The following is a 17,181-nucleotide window of genomic DNA, read 5'->3' on the forward strand; positions in this document are numbered from 1 at the left end:
CCCGTAAAAGTCAAGGCGTTTTATTTATAAGGATTACGGTAAGAGTAACTGACAAGTCCGTCCTAAGTCCACTAATTGCAAATAAGAATACTCGGAAATAATGTAATACTCGTGGTAAAGTTAATCAGGCAGGAAGAGATGTAAATAGTAATAGTAAAAATAACCACTAAAACCCCGCGACCATTTCTGGCATTATGACGTAGGCGGCGAGAGTGACGCGCTCCGGCCATTTTGGCTGCTTGTTTGTTCTGCTGAGGTCTCTCGTTCTCCGGCTGGGAAAGAAAGGCGTGTCGTCGGTGGTGAGAAGAGGCAAACAGCGGACAGAAACGTCTTTTACTTCCTTCGTCGTCGACTATGGGTCCGTTAGGGAGTCTTAACAGCCGTCTGTCTATCGAAAGGATGCAGGATTTCGGGTGGTTTGTAAATTTATCTTGACATGGCTTTCTGGTGGGCGGGGGCTAACGTTTAAGAAAGGCGACCGAGCTCGACACGGAGGAAAAGTGAAAAACAAAACCAAACGAAACAAAATCCAAACGTCGAAAGTAAAATAGAGAATTTATTCGGAGCGTGCGATGGTCAGCGAATAGCTATGCAAATCTAATCGCAGGTCGTCCAGAAAGGCCACGATGTAACTTTTATTTATTTATTTCTTTCTGTGTTGTTGTCCGCGCGAATCGGAAGGAGCCACCGACAGATCGAACGATCGAGAGCAAGCGAGGCAGCCGATGAGTCGAAGAGCGTAATGCAGGCCGCGGTCGCCCTTGTAGGTAGCAGGAGAGAGCCGGTGTAGCCGTCTGCTTCAACAGGCTTTTACTTCGAAGGCCGTCGCCAACACCATTATGATTGGGATTGCTCGGCTCCCAGTGACGCCGCCGAACTCTACGATGACCTCGCCGTGTTTTTCCGCTCCCTACGGTGCCATGCATGTGTGGTGTGTGTTTCTGCCAGCCTTAGTCTCGGCCCCTCCTTTAATCACTCGCTCATAAAAAAAAATTAAAAATAAAAACAAAAAAAAAACTAAAAAGTGAAGTCTGTTCAGAAAGCAACATCGGTCATGAATGAGGCTGAGAGAAGACAGACTTTGAGGTGGGTGAATGAGTGAGTTGAGTGCGTGTGCCTTTTCGTTCAATATTCGGTAGCAGTTGTGTAGTAAGGTATGGCTCTGGCAGCACCTTTTCAGTTCGTGTCATTAGCGATCAAAATGGAAGGAAAAGAAGTTGCACCCTAGCCGGAGCTTTTTCTTATTTTTTTTTTCTTTAGCAGTTCAAAGAGCTCGTCGTTTTGTTTGGGTCTGTGCTGTGACACCCGAATGACATCCTTGCCGGAGTTGTAACCTACAGCTATAGGGTTAGCACTTAGTATAATCGGCATGATCTCCTGGGAAGCAAGCGTTTAGATTTAAATAGACCTCTATGATCCTTTCATCAATAGGAAAAAATGACTTGAGTTTCTATTAAGAGCAGCCCCATCTTCAAGTAGGGTAGCACAGGTAGGATAGGACAGCTTTTTTTTTTGTTCGTTTTTTTTTTTTCCAATTAAACTGGCCCCCATTCCATGTAAATGCGATATATAGACACAAACAAGCAGGGTGACACCAGTAGTTCACAATGGGGGACCCAAACTCCCGGAGAAAACAAACTATGAACCGCCTGCGTGCTCAACTTAGGAAGAAAAAGGAGAGTCTGGCCGATCAGTTCGACTTTAAGATGTACATCGCCTTTGTGTTCAAAGACAAGGTGGGTAAATAACAGCAAATCTGTGGGTTGAAATCCAAGCATTTTTCAAGATCCGAGTTGTGACACTTGCTTTTGCTGAAGGTTGTCCCAGTCAGAAGTACATAATCTGGTGATTTAAATTGAAGCTTTGTATGTGTAATCAGAGGCACTTGACTCATTTCCCAATCTCCTCATGTGCATGTGGATTTTCAGTGCTCCATCAGTTTTCCTCCCTCATCTCCGAGTTGTGTGTGTTACGTATGCTGTGTTCATATGCATTTGGGCTATTCGGAGCTCTGACGTGACATTTCACCTTCCCAGTTCGGTGCGTCACGTGTGTTTCTGGACGGACTATTCTGGGAAATGTGAGGTCGCTGTTGCCTTGTTAGTTACTCTGCAAAAAAAAAAAGCAATTTAAAGAGAAATGTTTTTTCTTTTTGGTGAAAATTAAAAATCAAAATTTAACATATTAAAATGTGTATCTCTTTGCTCCAAATGCAATTAGATGAAAGTCGGCATTTCCTGACTGACCAGGTTATTTTTTTATTATATAAAATTGACCAAGGTAAAAGGTCAGTGTCGCATTGCAACTCGGAAAACTGGTTTTGTTTTCTCTGAATTGTCCAGCTTGTAGCTCTGAGCTTGTTACGGTGTTCAAATGGAATTTCCAACACACGCAATCACATTCACCATGTATCACGTGAACATAACATCAGGCTAATTGGGGAGTTTTAAATTTACTTGGTGTTTGATGGAGGGAACTACCATTCCAGTCTGTTACTTGTTGGTGTTTGTGAAATTTGCCAGTGGAGCTGCAGCGGCCATTGCCCAGAGCTTGCCTTGCCCAGAGCTTGCTTGCTTGTTTGACTCTGAGCAAATCACTTATTCTTCCTGGTTTTCATTAGTAGTAAAAATGTAAAGTTCTATATTGAAAAGTGCCTTAGAGAGTTGCTGTATAGAATAAGATTGAACAAAGAATGTACAACATGGTGCAAAAACACCTTTTGGTATTTTTGTTGCATTTGGACAGCTGGGGTTCTTTTTCTTTTTGAAATGGGGTAGTTGGTGGTGAAACGTTTTATATCACACGGTGCAAGTTTTAAAAGCCTTTCTGACAAAAGTGAGAAGGCTGAGTTTGTCTGTGGTTAGAATCCTGACTAAATACATTAAAAAAATTGCACTGGCTCCTTAACACATGATAGGGCACACAAAGCCTGTGACATATTGCACAACTTCAAGTTGTGGGAGTGGAAGCTTGATGACACCCGAGGATGTCAGATTACATGACTAGATATCAAAGGGCATGACAGATTGCTCAACTCTGCTGACTTTCGTCAGAGCTGAGATCTTGCTCTGGTTTCTGAATGTCCGAGCACTGGCTTTGTCAGGCAGCATGTTACAATGAATGCTTTCCAGGTACTGTGAGTTCTGCTGCAGTTGCAGCCTTTTTGTTTCCTCATTAGGTCAGACTAGCAATAGTTTATTTGTTCCTAAGGGAAAATTAGATTTCTGACTTGGTACATAAAATGAGATGTCAGACAGATGAGCTTGTCTTTTGTTTGCGAGTTGCCAAACGCCCCCATTCCTTAATCCTAGTTGCTGTATTTGTATGCATTGAGCTTCCAACTGAGTGCTTATTGGTTCTGAACCCTTGTACACAGAATTCTGCCCCCATATCTTAAGACAAAGCCAATCCTGGTGAGTTGCAGACTGGTTGGGTATCCACTACATGACTGGGCCCATCTAAGGTTATGTAAGTGAGGTATGTGACGGGGGCCTTTACTACTAATAAGCTGAATATGTAAACGGAGCAGGAGACTTGTGGTTGTAATTGCTGAGTTACCTTTCTGCCACAAATCTGGTTGTTAGTGAGAACTAGTCAAACGGGTGAAACACGAAAACGGGACAAATTTGGACCACAAAAAAGTTTGTATACGAACTTTAAACTAATGTGGATATTTCATAAGATATGAGCATTCATTACCAAATGTGGTAGTTGCCTTGAGATTACGGAGGGTCTAAATTTTGTGGAATAATTTCAGCCATGTTTGTTTTGGTTTTTTTTTTTTTTTTGGGTGGGGTTAACTTACTAAAATCTGTTGATGCATCACCCCGTGACAGGCTGGTTCTCAAACTGGATAAGGATGGACGTGAATTTTGCGAGTATAACCTGACTGAGTGATTTTTTCAAATATTTTCTCTCAGTTTTGTAAAAATCTGAAGGTTGTAAACTCTACTGACAAGGTGTAATACAAGTTCTGAATCAATCTGATTAGTTTAGGATTTCTCAGTGTGTTTTTTGTGTGGGGATATGTCATAAAATGTAGACATTTTTTAACAAATGAATTTGAAGAGTCATATGAACCAATTTTCATGGCCCATTGACATCTCATGTTCGCGTTTCTGATTTTGCATGCGTGGCTCTGAAGCCTCTTTTTGGAAAGACTGAAAGGGAGGGTAGATTGTTCCATTTTTGGCAAGAGAAATGTCCACTTTTTCTGGGTCTGCAAAAAAAGACATTGGGGAACATTGTCCATCAACTACAGGTTTGTGGTAGCATTGTACAAATGAGATGTTAATTATAAACGGCATCCAACTTCGTAGGTAACGTGAGAAAATTGCTGAGTGTATGCTCACCTCAAGGCGACTTCATGTAAAAAATGCAAGAATCTTTTTCTGAATTGGATGTTGTGGGATTCTGTAGGAATTACTGGTGGGGCAACTGATGCTTCAATTTATAAATGAATTTGAAGAGTTTTATTTTGTTGAGGTCCCTATGTTTGGATTACTTGGTAATGGCCTCAACCAAATTGCACATCTGACCGATATCTGGCAAGTAAAACTTAGTCTAAATTAAATTAGTTCACATCAATTCATTGGTTTCAGGGAGCCGTAGCCTAACCTGGCAATGTAGAAAGCCAGGAGGGTACAAACCCATAGACGTATATCAGGTCAGCTCTGGACACCTTGCATTAGGTTACTTATACTGAGTCCCTCTCTGGTTTTCAGTCTGATCTGAAGTCCTGCAATCATTCCATACCTGTTAACTAACAAATGGTGACATAATAGAAGATCACATATGCTGTGGTTAAAAACCTGAATGGGCTAAAGCAAATATTAATGTAAAAGGGAAAAATGGCTCATTAGAAGTGTGCAAAGCGCTGGATTCCAGATTAAACATTTAAAACTGTTCTGTTACATGGAGACTTGAATCTGATTCCACCAGCTATTCAGGGCAGATATTAATATGTTTGAGTCTCTTTAAAGCATCTGGTGACAGCTAAATTGGCATTTATTTTTTTAATACCCTGAGTCTGTAGTGCAAATATGAGTTGGGAGCTACAGCCCATGTGGGTAGACACTGATCCTGGATGGACTAACAGTTCAGTGCAAGACACATTCATGTACACATTTAAACTTGTTAAGGGATCATTTAGAGTTGCCTGTGTCTTTGGGATGTGGGATTAAACTGGATTACATGAAAAACCATTTCGGGCACAGGGAGAACTTGCAAATTGAGACTGGTACAATTCAAACTTGTTTTGAGCTGATGCAGCAGCACTAAAAGCTGTATTGGTTACACCTTGCCTCCCACATAAAGAACTTAATTTTAGGAAGTTTCTGTCTTGTTCATTCCCTTTTAATGCCTTCCTATGAATTGATGGTGTGTTTTATAATGGTTTGTATTTTTTAAATTTGACTAAATTGACTTGGTTTCCTGCATCTTTGGCACCCTTTTTGTTCCTGGAGGTTTTTTGAGGGAGGGGAGTGTATTTATTTATGTATTTATTTATTTATTTACGACAAAGCAAATTAGTAAATACATTGCTATGGTTTTACCAGTAGATGGAGAAATGTTTGGGTGGTGATTTCTTCTTTCTTTACAGTGACCATGGCTCCTAAATGCAGAGTGAAAGCTCCATACGTGAATTACTGGTTGTGAAGTCTCATTCACTTTAGTTAACACTCTGGTGCAGTGTTTCCCAAACTCGCTCCTGGGGACCCCCTGTGGCTGCAGGTTTTGTTCCAACCAGATTCCTAATCAGTGACAACACCTGATAACACTGAGCTCATTTAATTAGCTGCTATTATTTTTCTCTTTTTCTACATTCAGAAAAGCACAGCAGCATGATTTTTACATTTATAAGACATTTATAAATATTTCTGCTTTTGCTATCTATTTAAATGCTTAACTCTCTTTTGTTGATTTCATTATACTTTGCCCTTTTTCTGTGCTGCTTTTCGCCCTTCGTTGTATCTTATTAATGACAATTTAAAATGAGCAGAGCACACACCCAGGCAAAACACTGAATAATCAAAGGCTGCAACCACTTTATAGTCAGACCCACTAATTAGTAAATAATGGATTAATTAAACAGTTGGAACACCTTGAAAAGTAGAATGAAAATCAAGATGAAAATACTGTTAAAAAGAAAAAAACACATTATTCCTATATAACTGCTAGGTACATTTTAAGATTTTTTTTTTAGCAAACTTAGTTTTCTAATTTCTGTATTGTTCCCTAAACACAGAACTTGGGAAATAACACATCACTTAATTAGCGCAGGAGTTCAATTTAAAACAGAAGCTGGCTGGAACAAAAACCTGCAGCCACAGGGGGTCCTCAGTACTGAGTTTGGAAAACCCTGCTCTAGTGGTACATTGTTGGAAAACTATTTGCATATTTTACCAACAGAATTTTTTTTTGTAGTGTAATAAGAATTTTGATTCTTCACCACTGTTGCATGAACTGTAAATGCTTTCTGTTTGCAGGTGTGGTGTTTCACTTAGCCCACACTAGCACTAGAGGTTTACATCCACTTGAATTAGAAATTCTACTCGAGAAAGTCTTGGCTGTGCTACTTTTGTTTTGCTGCTTCACCTCATGAGCAGAGTGGTCTCATGCTACAGTGGTGGTCTGTAGTGTAGCCCACATTTGTAAAGAAAATAGCAGATTTTTCTTTTTGACCAATCTCTTGTCAACTTAATAGAAACCAAACTATCCATCATAAACAAAAGCTGTCTGTTCTTAAGGTGCTGTATGAATGTTCCTAGCTAGTTAGTTGAACTGGAAAATTTCAAGGTATTGCACAATGGCATTTGGAGTAGCACAAAGTTAAATATATATATATATATATATATATATATATATATATATATATATATATATATATATAGTATATATATATATATATATATATATATATATATAATATATATATATATATAGTGTAAGTTGTTTTAACTGTTTTTTAAAACAATTTGTATAAATTACTGTTGCACTAAAAAAAGCTGCTTTTCTAATATCTTAAAGCCTATTTCTCTTGCAGAAGAAAAAGTCTGCACTTTTTGAAGTGGCTGAAGTGTTACCAGTTATGACAAATAATTATGAGGAGAATATTCTAAAAGGTGTACGGGATTCAAGCTACTCTTTGGAAAGTTCTTTAGAGCTTCTGCACAAGGATGTTGTGCAGCTTCATGCACCTCGCTACCAGTCAATGCGCAGGGTAAGGAAAATATTCCCATTATACAGATTACAATAGACAGAAGGCAAGAAATTTGTCGAAACGGACAGCCTTGTGTGAGACTGCAGAACTATCTGTGGGTGGTGCTTTTAGAACCATGGGAGTGGCACAGCTGTACATAACTCTTCAGTCACTAATTGCCTTGTCAAAATTTGGTGTAATAAGATAATTTTTAGAATTTTGTGCTGCACCCTGATTAGCTTGTGTACATAAAATTCTATAGCACTGTGTAGAGTACTAATATCATAATACTTTTTTTTGTATATTGTATAGTAATTTAGACCTACCCTAGATCTGAGTTAACAGTGAAAACTGGAGGATGAATGATGTATTACAATTTTTAAGCTGTATTTGTAAAAAGGACACTTTCTTAAATAAGAATATTTAACATTATATCATTGGTAAAAATGTATTACACAATGCAAATTAGCCAAATTTAATTGAATCTTACATTTAGTAGTTAATGGTTTGTCAAGCAGTGCCACTGTTATTTCTTTAACTAGAGTGGAGTTTTGTCAGCTGCCATGTGTGTTTTGTGACAAGTTTCAAGACATGTCCTCATGTGCCACTTTGGCAACACTGTTGCGCTCCCTTTAATAAACTGCTGCATTATACTGTGTAGAAGTTATTCTCCCCCTTCTATCAGCAATGTGCTTCAGGTTGACACTTGGCTGAAAGTAATTTGCTTGGATTCCATTAAAGCTGATAATATGATGTGGTTGTTGACTGATTCTTGATACACCCAGGACACTGCAGTGTGCCAAAACCCCCCAACCGGTTTGCTGTCCCTGATAAGCTCGTACCAACATGCCTGTTACCTTATCTTCTCAAAACCATTTAATTGTCGAGTTCATTCACCCTCCGAGTTGATTTGTGTGTCTACACATATATGAGGAATAAGATCAAATTATAAGTAAATTTATTAGATGTTACATTTAAACTATTGTAAGTGTAAAAGCATGAATGTTTGTAAATGGAATTGAAATAATGATTTGCATTTAAAATGCAATTTTTTTTTTCCCAGGATGTCATAGGTTGCACTCAGGAGATGGACTTCATTCTTTGGCCTCGAAATGATATAGACAAAATAGTCTGTCTCCTGTTTTCCAGGTGGAAAGGATCTGATGATGAGCAATTTAGGCCTGTACAGGTAACAATCTCAAAATAATTTTCAAATACGATGAAGACTGAATATTTCTGAAATGTTAGTCTTCTCTAATGTAGGAGTGCCATCCAGAGTTTTAGTATTTTGTTAAACAAGTTGGAAAGCAGTGTCATTCATAAAACAAAATATAGATGACCTTCATGATCTTGGTTTGTGCAGTTTAAGTATATTTTAACAACTGATATATTTCAGTGGTTGCTAGTGAGGTGTGGCCATTCAATCAGACTATTTTAGTCAGTTTGCAGTTATTCTGCCACCTCAGAAATTCCTGACAGTGTGTGTGTGTTTGTGTCTGTATAATTGCCTGTTAAAGACAAACATTTCTGCGAATCAACAGTGTATTTATTATTTCTCTATGGCAAGCTTTTGTTTTTTTATTTTTGAATACTTAAACTAAATGGATTTGCCATGACAGGAAGGTGCAAATGGTTTAAAAGTTAGTTTTCAACTTTTCAACGACATTTCTTTCATAGGCTAAGTTTGAGTTTCATCATGGAGATTATGAGAAGCAATTTCTACATGCACTGAGTCTGAAGGATAAGGCTGGAATTGTTATGAACAACCCTAGCCAAACGGTGTTCCTCTTTATTGACAAGCAACATTTGCAGGTAAGTAATTGTCAGGGCTGAACCTCAAGGCAAATATCAAATAGTAAAGCTCTTACTTGTTGCCTGTTTAATTCAATTCCACTTGGTGAGCATGTACTGGTACAGTACATTGCTGCACTCGTCACACGATTAAACGGCTCACGATCCTGTTTGACAAAGAAGGTAGACACTCGGCCCAGTCCCACCCTCCAGAAATGACCCTCTATCTGACACAGCTAGGTGTTATGTGGGTGTCCCCTTGGCCTGGTCCAGCCACATGGTTCCTCAATAATGAAGTCCCTGTGAGCCTGATCACCCTTGGGGGAATTGTGCCACATGGCCATAGTGCCGTAACTGACGCTCCCTCACAGTGCAGATAATGTGCCTCATTCTGGACTCCATGAGCAACCACTTGTTCGACACAAAGTCAAACCAGCAGTACCAAAGGATTTACTGAAGGGACATAGCGCTGAAGGAGTCCAACCTTCATCACATGTCACTGGATAGCATCCATGTTTCACAGCCATATAGAAATACAGGAACCACCAGAACTCTAAAGACTTTAACCTTTATTCTTGTGCAAAGATATTGGAAGCGTCACACACCCCTTTCCAGTGACCTTATGACCCCTAAGTTCTCCCAGTTCATCTACTGACCTCATAGGATGAGCCACCAGAGACATAAATGTTGCTGCTGAGTCGATGCAGTCAACACTCTTTCCATAGAGGGACACACTGCTGATGGCTGTCCCCATGAAGTCCTTAAAAGCCTGGATCTTGGTTTTTATCCAGGTCTGTTCCAAGCCCAGACACTCGGACTCTACACTCAGTCTTTCAAGAGCCTTAATCAGAGACTCCATTGACTCTGAAAATCTAGAGCATTGTTGGCAAAGTCAAGATCAGTGAATGTTTCTTCACCCACAGCCACTGGACTCCATGACCCTGTCCAACACCCAGTCCATGCAAGCATTAAACAGGTTTTTGTCCTAAAGATCACCTACACGCTTCAGTGTGACTTTTTATGTAAGTACTCGAGTGGGGGCTTCTTCCTTTAGGAACAACTGCTTAGGCCATGGTGATGAAGGACTCTTCAGTGTTGCATGTATAAACTTTGATACCTGAAGCCTCCAATTCTTCTGACAGTTCCTTTTGTTGATCTGAGGTTCATTTGAACCTATAGCAACAAATTGTAATCCTCCCAGGAAGTTAATTTTTGCCTACTTTCAGAATGATTCAGTGTCTGTGTAGTCACTAGATACATGTGCATTTTTTTTTTTGGTACAGAAGCTTGTGGTACCTTCAGGTGTTTGGAAATTGCTCCTAAGAAGGACCTTGACTAGTGACACTGGCTGTAAAAGTGGAGCCTTAAACACAGCCACTGGTTCATTCCTGATTACCTCTGATTAAGACCATTGGAGGCTTCTAAAAATCATGACATTGATTTCTGTGAACTTCCAGTCACATTTTTGACCTACTGAAAATCTGAAGCAGTAAACAATAACTGAAATCTGTATCATAGTTTACTAATTTTTAACACTTAATCAAAATAAAATGGGTACTCTAATTTTGACTTAACGCAGGGAACGTATGGGAACATGACATACAGTGCATCCGGAAAGTATTCACAGCGCATCACTTTTTCCACATTTAATTATGTTACAGCTTTATTCCAAAATGGATTAAATTCATTTTTTTCCTCAGAATTCTACACACAACACCCCATAATGACAACGTGAAAAAAGTTTACATAAGATTTTTGCAAATTTGTTAAAAATAAAAAAACTGAGAAATCACATGTACATAAGTATTCACAGCCTTTGCTCAATACTTTGTTGATGCACCTTTGTCAGCAATTACAGCCTCAAGTCTTTTTGAATATGATGCCACAAGCTTGGCACACCTATCCTTAGCCAGTTTCGCCCATTCCTCTTTGCAGCACCTCTCAAGCTCCATCAGGTTGGATGGGAAGCGTCAGTGCACAGCCATTTTAAGATCTCTCCAGAGATGTTCAATCGGATTCAAGTCTGGGCTCTGGCTGAGCCACTCAAGGATATTCACAGAATTGTCCTGAAGCCACTCCTTTGATATCTTGGCTGTGTGCTTAGGGGTCGTTGCCCTGCTGAAGAATGAACCGTCACCCCAGTCTTAGGTCAAGAGTGTCTGTATATTGCTGTAGTCATCTTTCCCTTTATCCTGACTAGTCTCCCAGTTCCATCCCCACAGCATGATGCTGCCACCACCGTGCTTCACTGTATGGATGGTATTGGCCTGGTGATCAGTGGGGCTTGGTTTCCTCCAAACGTGACGCCTGGCATTCACACCAGAGAGTTCAATCTTTGTCTCATAAGACCAGAGAATTTTGTTTCTCATGGTCTGAGAGTCCTTCAGGTGCCTTTTGGCAAACTCCAGACGGGCTGCCATGTGCCTTTTACTAAGGAGTGGCTTTCGTCTGGCCACTCTACCATACAGGCCTGATTGGTGGATTGCTGCAGAGATGGTTGTCCTTCTGGAAGGTTCTCCTTTCTCCACAGAGGACCTCTGGAGCTCTGACAGAGTGACCATCGGGTTCTTGGTCACCTACCTGACTAAGGCCCTTCTCCCCTCATCGCTCAGTTTAGATGGCCGGCCAGCTCTAGGAAGAGTCCTGGTGGTTTCGAACTTCTTCCACTTACGGATGATGGAGGCCACTGTGCTCATTGGGACCTTCAAAGCAGCAGAAATTTTTCTGTAACCTTCCTGAGATTTGTGCCTCGAGACAATCCTGTCTCGGAGGTCTACAGACAATTCCTTTGACTTCATGCTTGGTTTGTGCTCTGACATGAACTGTCAACTGTGGGACCTTCTATAGACAGCTGTGTGCCTTTACAAATCATGTCACATCAACTGAATTTACCACAGGTGGACTCTAATTAAACATCTCAAGGATGATCAGGGGAAATGGGATGCACCTGAGCTCAATTTGGAGTTCCATGGCAAAGGCTGTGAATACTTATGTACATGTGCTTTCTCAGTGTTTTTATTTTTAATACATTTGCAAAAACCTCAAGTAAACTTTTTTCATGTTGTCATTATGGGGTGTTGTGTGTAGAATTGAGGAAAAAATGAATTTAATCCATTTTGGAATAAGGCTGTAACATAACAAAATGTGGAAAAAGTGATGCGCTATGAATACTTTCCAGATGCACTGTATGTGGAGTTGTGGAACATGGAGTTTTAAAGTCTCTTAGCTGAGGTGTAAGTACATGTTTGACCTCTGCTGTAGTACCAGAGGCTTGTTGTGTTTCTCAGCTGACAAAATGATAGTTTTTATTCAAACCCTGTATTAGTAAAGTCAACGCCATTGGTGTTTATACTCCTGTGCATGACAATTACAGTTGTACCATAAATAACATTACCTGGAAGGAATGTGGCCAGGTGATTTACAGACATAATTATCCTGATTGGCAAAGGAATTTTGCAAAATTGATCCAAAATGTCACTCGGGCAGAGGTGTCTATCTCAGCTTGTTGTTCATCGGGGATTCAGTGACCATCAGTTGGGATTTGGAGATTATTTAGAATAGGCAAAAAGTGACGTACAAGTTTTCAGAACTTAAACTCTTTTTTTTTTTTGTTTGTTTAATTTAGAATATTGTCAGGTGTCAAGTCTTTTTCCACTCATTTGCTGTGTTCTTTTCACTGATTGAATGTAGTACAGAGCCCTTCAGAATTACAGCTTACTGCACAACTTTTACTCTTACTACTGCTGCTTTTGTCTCTGCATATGTTACCATAATAAGGCTATGATCTTCCTACACCTGGCCTCCTTATTGTATCCCCTACAGTTGCACTTAGGATTTCTCTTTCTCACTTATTGGTACTAGGCAGCACAATACTGGTTAGCTTTGTTACTTAACGGTGGATCCAGCCTTCTCTGGGCTTGGATTTCAATGCCTGATTGGCAATGTAGAATTTGATTATTCTCATGTCTACCTGACTTGCACACAACCACCACCAACTCCACATTCCCACCTAATCCCAAAAAAATCCTCCTATCTACAAAGAGGTACAGATTAGGCAAATTGGCAAGGCACTGGTTATGTATGAGTGGATACTGCAGTAGCACTCTGTGCAGGGCAAGCCACTGTCCTTTCTCCAATCCTTGCATTTTTGAATATAAACCAGAATCTTGCTTAGATTAAGTGGGTTTGAGAATGTAAGGTTTTGCTACCCTTTACCTTCCAAAATGTTTCAACTTTCCTAGTATATGGCTGCATTTTAAAACTTTGTGTCTTCTTGGAACACTTTAGGATTGGCTTAGCTTTCCACTAATTGACCGTCCTTTGAATTAACCACTTTTTCTGAGCCTAGGGTCATTGTCTGTTCTTACCCAAAATCCAACATTCTGGGTTTGAATCTTGCATCTGGATATATATTTTTTTTAATGTTCTTCATATGCCACATGGGCACTTTGGTTTATACCTTGATTATCTATACTTTTATTGCTTACGTGTTGCTCCCCTGCCATAGTCCTTGTTCTTATGGCATTATTGTACTACATTGCTAAAAATGTGACTGTCGGTTGATTGTTACCTTTGAACTTTATGGTAGTGTCTGTTAGTTTGTCTTGTTGGATGAACGTTTCTTCCAGAAATGTGGCAAACCTTCAGTGCTGGTAGAACATCTTGCCCTGGTTAATAGAAATGCATACCTGATAATATATATTATGTATATGTGTATGTACAGTATGTACATACATTTTCAAACCTATATTGATTATAAACTTTAATAGTTTAAAATTTTCATTGCCAAGGTCATCAGAAATGCAAAAATTATTATACATCAGTATTGTAGTAGTGGCTGCAAAGTTTGAGTAGCAGCCATCATAAGAGCCATTTGTCTCCCTATCTGTAGTGCATCCTTTTGTTCAGTTTGTGTTCTGTTGCCTGCTGACATGAGCTTATCTGACACTTTGCAAAGTTTAGTATTGTCAATTGGACAGGAACATTAAACCAGCAACAGACACATGAAGCTGTGTTTTGGCTTCTATTTTAGTGATCTTGTGTCAGTCTTTACTTCAGTTTGTTGTCTTTGATGCACTGAAGCCATCTTTTCTAATCTGGGCTCCATTAAAATTCTTTGGATATGGTGTAGTGCCAGCTGTTGTAAGAATTTTGTCTAATCTTAATGCCATGTTTTGCGCTTAGTACCAAATATGTCAGCTATTGACTTTTACGGTAGCTTCACAGCCTTATTCAGAATGTTGTTTGGCCTTTAAGGATTTTTCCTCTGTAGGAACGGCTTTTTTTTTTTTTTCTTTCTTTTTCTTGGTGCTGCTCTGAAACAATTGTCTTCTGTGTAGCTGAGTTATGAAGTAAGGATTCCACTTTTTTGGGGGGAGAGTCTCTTGTTCTTCCTCTCCTGGCTACAGTGATGGTGAGCCACATCTGGTAATCTGCTCATGTTAATCATCTTTAATTTGTATCTAACAAAAGTGGCAATGATAACTAAGCATTAATGACCATTTTTAAAAAAAAAAAAAAAGTCATTAATGTTTGCTATTTTAGGATAGAGGTACCCAAAGAAATGCAGAAACAGGAAACTTCCACTCCTGAGTGCAATTGTAAAAGTGGAAGGTCCACTTCTGATAATGCAAGCGGAGTATGGAAGTTGCATGTACGTTTACAAAAAATGTGATGAGTAGTAAACAACCAGCAGCATTCCATACTGATTGAGGTCCCTCATTTCACTATAGATGCCTAATTTTGTTTTTTGACAATTGAATCAAATGTATGTGAAGTGACGTGCACAGGGCACATCTGCAACTTTTCTATGTAGGTGCTGAACTGAGAGACTTGCAGGTTAAAAGTTCAGTGGCTTAGGAGCCAGGCTAGTTCATACCAGGGCTGGGCAATGCTGAAAACTTACAGATAAAAACTTGATAACAATCTCTTGGCAAATGTTTGGTGATTGGTAACGGCTCTTTTCGTACTGTGCTTTCAGCAGCTGTCGCTGAAAGGAGAAATGAAAAAAATCAAACCTACAGCCCCCAGTCCCGGTAGTAATATCCAGTCGCATGCTTCCGCCTTGACCAAGTCCTGTTTTTTTTTTTTATTCAAAACAAAGTTGGTGTGCTGGGCATGAGACCACACAAATAGTTAATGCTGAACTCTAGGCAAGCTAATGCCAGTTTATAAACTGTCTACACGTTTTCAGTACAACAGCATTGGAAACCTTTACCACCTCTAATCCTTCACATATTTTCAAATGATCTGAACTGGAAGTAGGGGTGTGTGTGTGTGTGTGTGTGTGTACCCCCATAGTTCTGTAATAATTAGGTGTAGCAGTAAAATGCCTATCCTTCCTCCTTTGTGGAGTAATACATTTGAGGTAGCTGTATATATAATTTTCTGTGTCTGTGTGATAGGGTCATTCCTGTCCTGTATACTGTGAACACTTGTCCGATGCCATGATTAGTGAGTATAACAAACCTCAAAACATTGGTGTTCCTTACCTGAAAAAATATTGGTATGTCCTCTGTTTAATCCAAGTTTGGGTCATGTATTTTCTATATGTGTATAATTTTGTGTTTTTTTTTTTCTCACTCCTATACAGACACCAAAATCCAAGACCACAGTTTTCAAGTTATGCAGCATTTGCCTGTATTTGCCGCAGGACCAGCTAACCCATTGGGGGATGGGAAATATTGAGGACCACCTCCGTCCCTACTTGCCAGACTAAGGTCTGGGTCAGCAAAACAGGGAAGATCCCAGAAAATGAAACCAGCAGCATCTGTCTTTTTTTTTTTTTTTTTCTTTTTTACAGCGATTTTTAGAAGACAAGTGAACTTGTGCTTGGAGCACTCTTTTTTTGTTAATGATTTCATACATCCTGAATCTCTTAATTTGCTTTTTTTTTTTGGTTGCTTTTTTTTTTCTTCAAACCCATACTTTATTTCTGAACTTTTTTTTTTTTTTTTAATACTTTTCATGTTTCCAGTTTTGCACAAACATTGTGGTTTGAGGGGTTGCACATTGCAGTATCGTGATGCACAGGATATGAGTTAAAATGAAGGAACTGTATACATACAAACCGGAACAAATGTCTGATCCTCTGGTGGTCTTTTCAAATAGAGCTGGTCATAAACCCCTGACACTCACCGTGTAGTCTAAAAATCACTATTGTTACAGGATGCCAAGTGAATTTTAGAATGTCTTTAGACGCGTTATAGCATGAGGGGAATATGTTGCAAAAAGAAAATGTAACATCCATGTCTTAATACAGCTAATAAAACACACAATGCAGAGAAAAGAGCGCAATAAAAGGGGAGGGGAAATCTTCAATCAAAGATTCTCATTTCACTTTTGGCATTTATGCCTTTTTTTTGCTGAACCATTTTTCAGTTTGCTGGTACTTTTTAGGATTTCATTCCCTGCGTTGCTGTTAAGCGCTCAAAAGTTTGTTACTTTAGGATTATACAAAAATAATGCAAGGTAGACCATAGAAGCAACCTTGTAATTTCAGCAGCTTGATAATGGGCAGTGCAGTTCATAACTCATGTGCAGTAATATGGTTTTGCTGCAGAACTACGCTTCATTCAAAATTGTGTTGATTGCTTATGGTCGTGAAATCTATTACCAAGAAAGCAAGTTCTATAAATTCTAGGTACTAAAATATATACGTTTGTGTGTTTCTTGGGGGTGGATGGTTAATTTAGAGAAACATTTAATGTACCTAGTCATTTAAAGGTGGAAGCAAACAAAATGGCAGTCTATGTTGAATTATATTTTTAATAGGCAAAGCTCTTAAAGAGTGTTGTTGTGTTCAATTAGATGGTTCTTGATGACCAGACTTTAATCAATAGCAAATCTATTTGACATCTTTTTTTTTTTTTTTTTGAAAATTGAAAAATTAAACAAAATAAAAGGGTGAAAAAGAAACGCTGTATTCTTATTTGTCATCTTGCATCCCACCCTGCAGTAAAATGGCTCTCCAGTGTTGGTTCCTGCCCTAACTGAGTGCTGCTGAGACAGGCTCCAGTCCCGCACTGCTTCTATATAAGGGATTAAGCAGGTCTATCTTGCCAGTTCATCTTCTTCAAAGCTCCAGGTATTTCTTTATTTCAAAGGTTTTAACTTATATTGTCCTGTGGAGAAAAAAGTGCACCCCACGCTATAAAAAGTCCATAACTTGGCATCATTTTTCTCAATAT

General features: G+C 39.2%; 1 protein-coding gene across 1 annotated transcript; it reads left to right on the forward strand.

Annotated features, from left to right (window-relative positions):
* Positions 1 to 219: 219 nt before the first annotated feature.
* c16h6orf62 (chromosome 16 C6orf62 homolog) lies at positions 220 to 16,909 on the forward strand. Its single transcript, XM_039737753.1, has 5 exons — positions 220 to 1,736; positions 7,046 to 7,222; positions 8,265 to 8,390; positions 8,879 to 9,013; positions 15,585 to 16,909. The coding sequence occupies exons 1-5, from the start codon at positions 1,608 to 1,610 to the stop codon at positions 15,708 to 15,710; spliced, it is 693 nt and encodes a 230-aa protein (XP_039593687.1). The 5' UTR covers positions 220 to 1,607; the 3' UTR covers positions 15,711 to 16,909.
* The last annotated feature ends 272 nt before the right edge of the window (positions 16,910 to 17,181 follow it).

This window comes from Polypterus senegalus, chromosome 16 (assembly GCF_016835505.1).
Source record: "Polypterus senegalus isolate Bchr_013 chromosome 16, ASM1683550v1, whole genome shotgun sequence".
NCBI lineage: Eukaryota > Metazoa > Chordata > Cladistia > Polypteriformes > Polypteridae > Polypterus > Polypterus senegalus.

Excerpts from the sequence above, each read along its gene's own strand:
- c16h6orf62 (XM_039737753.1), top strand. The coding sequence starts at position 1,608 with ATGGGGGACCCAAACTCCCGGAGAAAACAAACTATGAACCGCCTGCGT. Across the intron at positions 7,223-8,264 it reads GCTACCAGTCAATGCGCAGG|GATGTCATAGGTTGCACTCA; the intron begins GTAAGGAAAATA and ends TTTTTTTCCCAG. Across the intron at positions 8,391-8,878 it reads AGCAATTTAGGCCTGTACAG|GCTAAGTTTGAGTTTCATCA; the intron begins GTAACAATCTCA and ends TTTCTTTCATAG.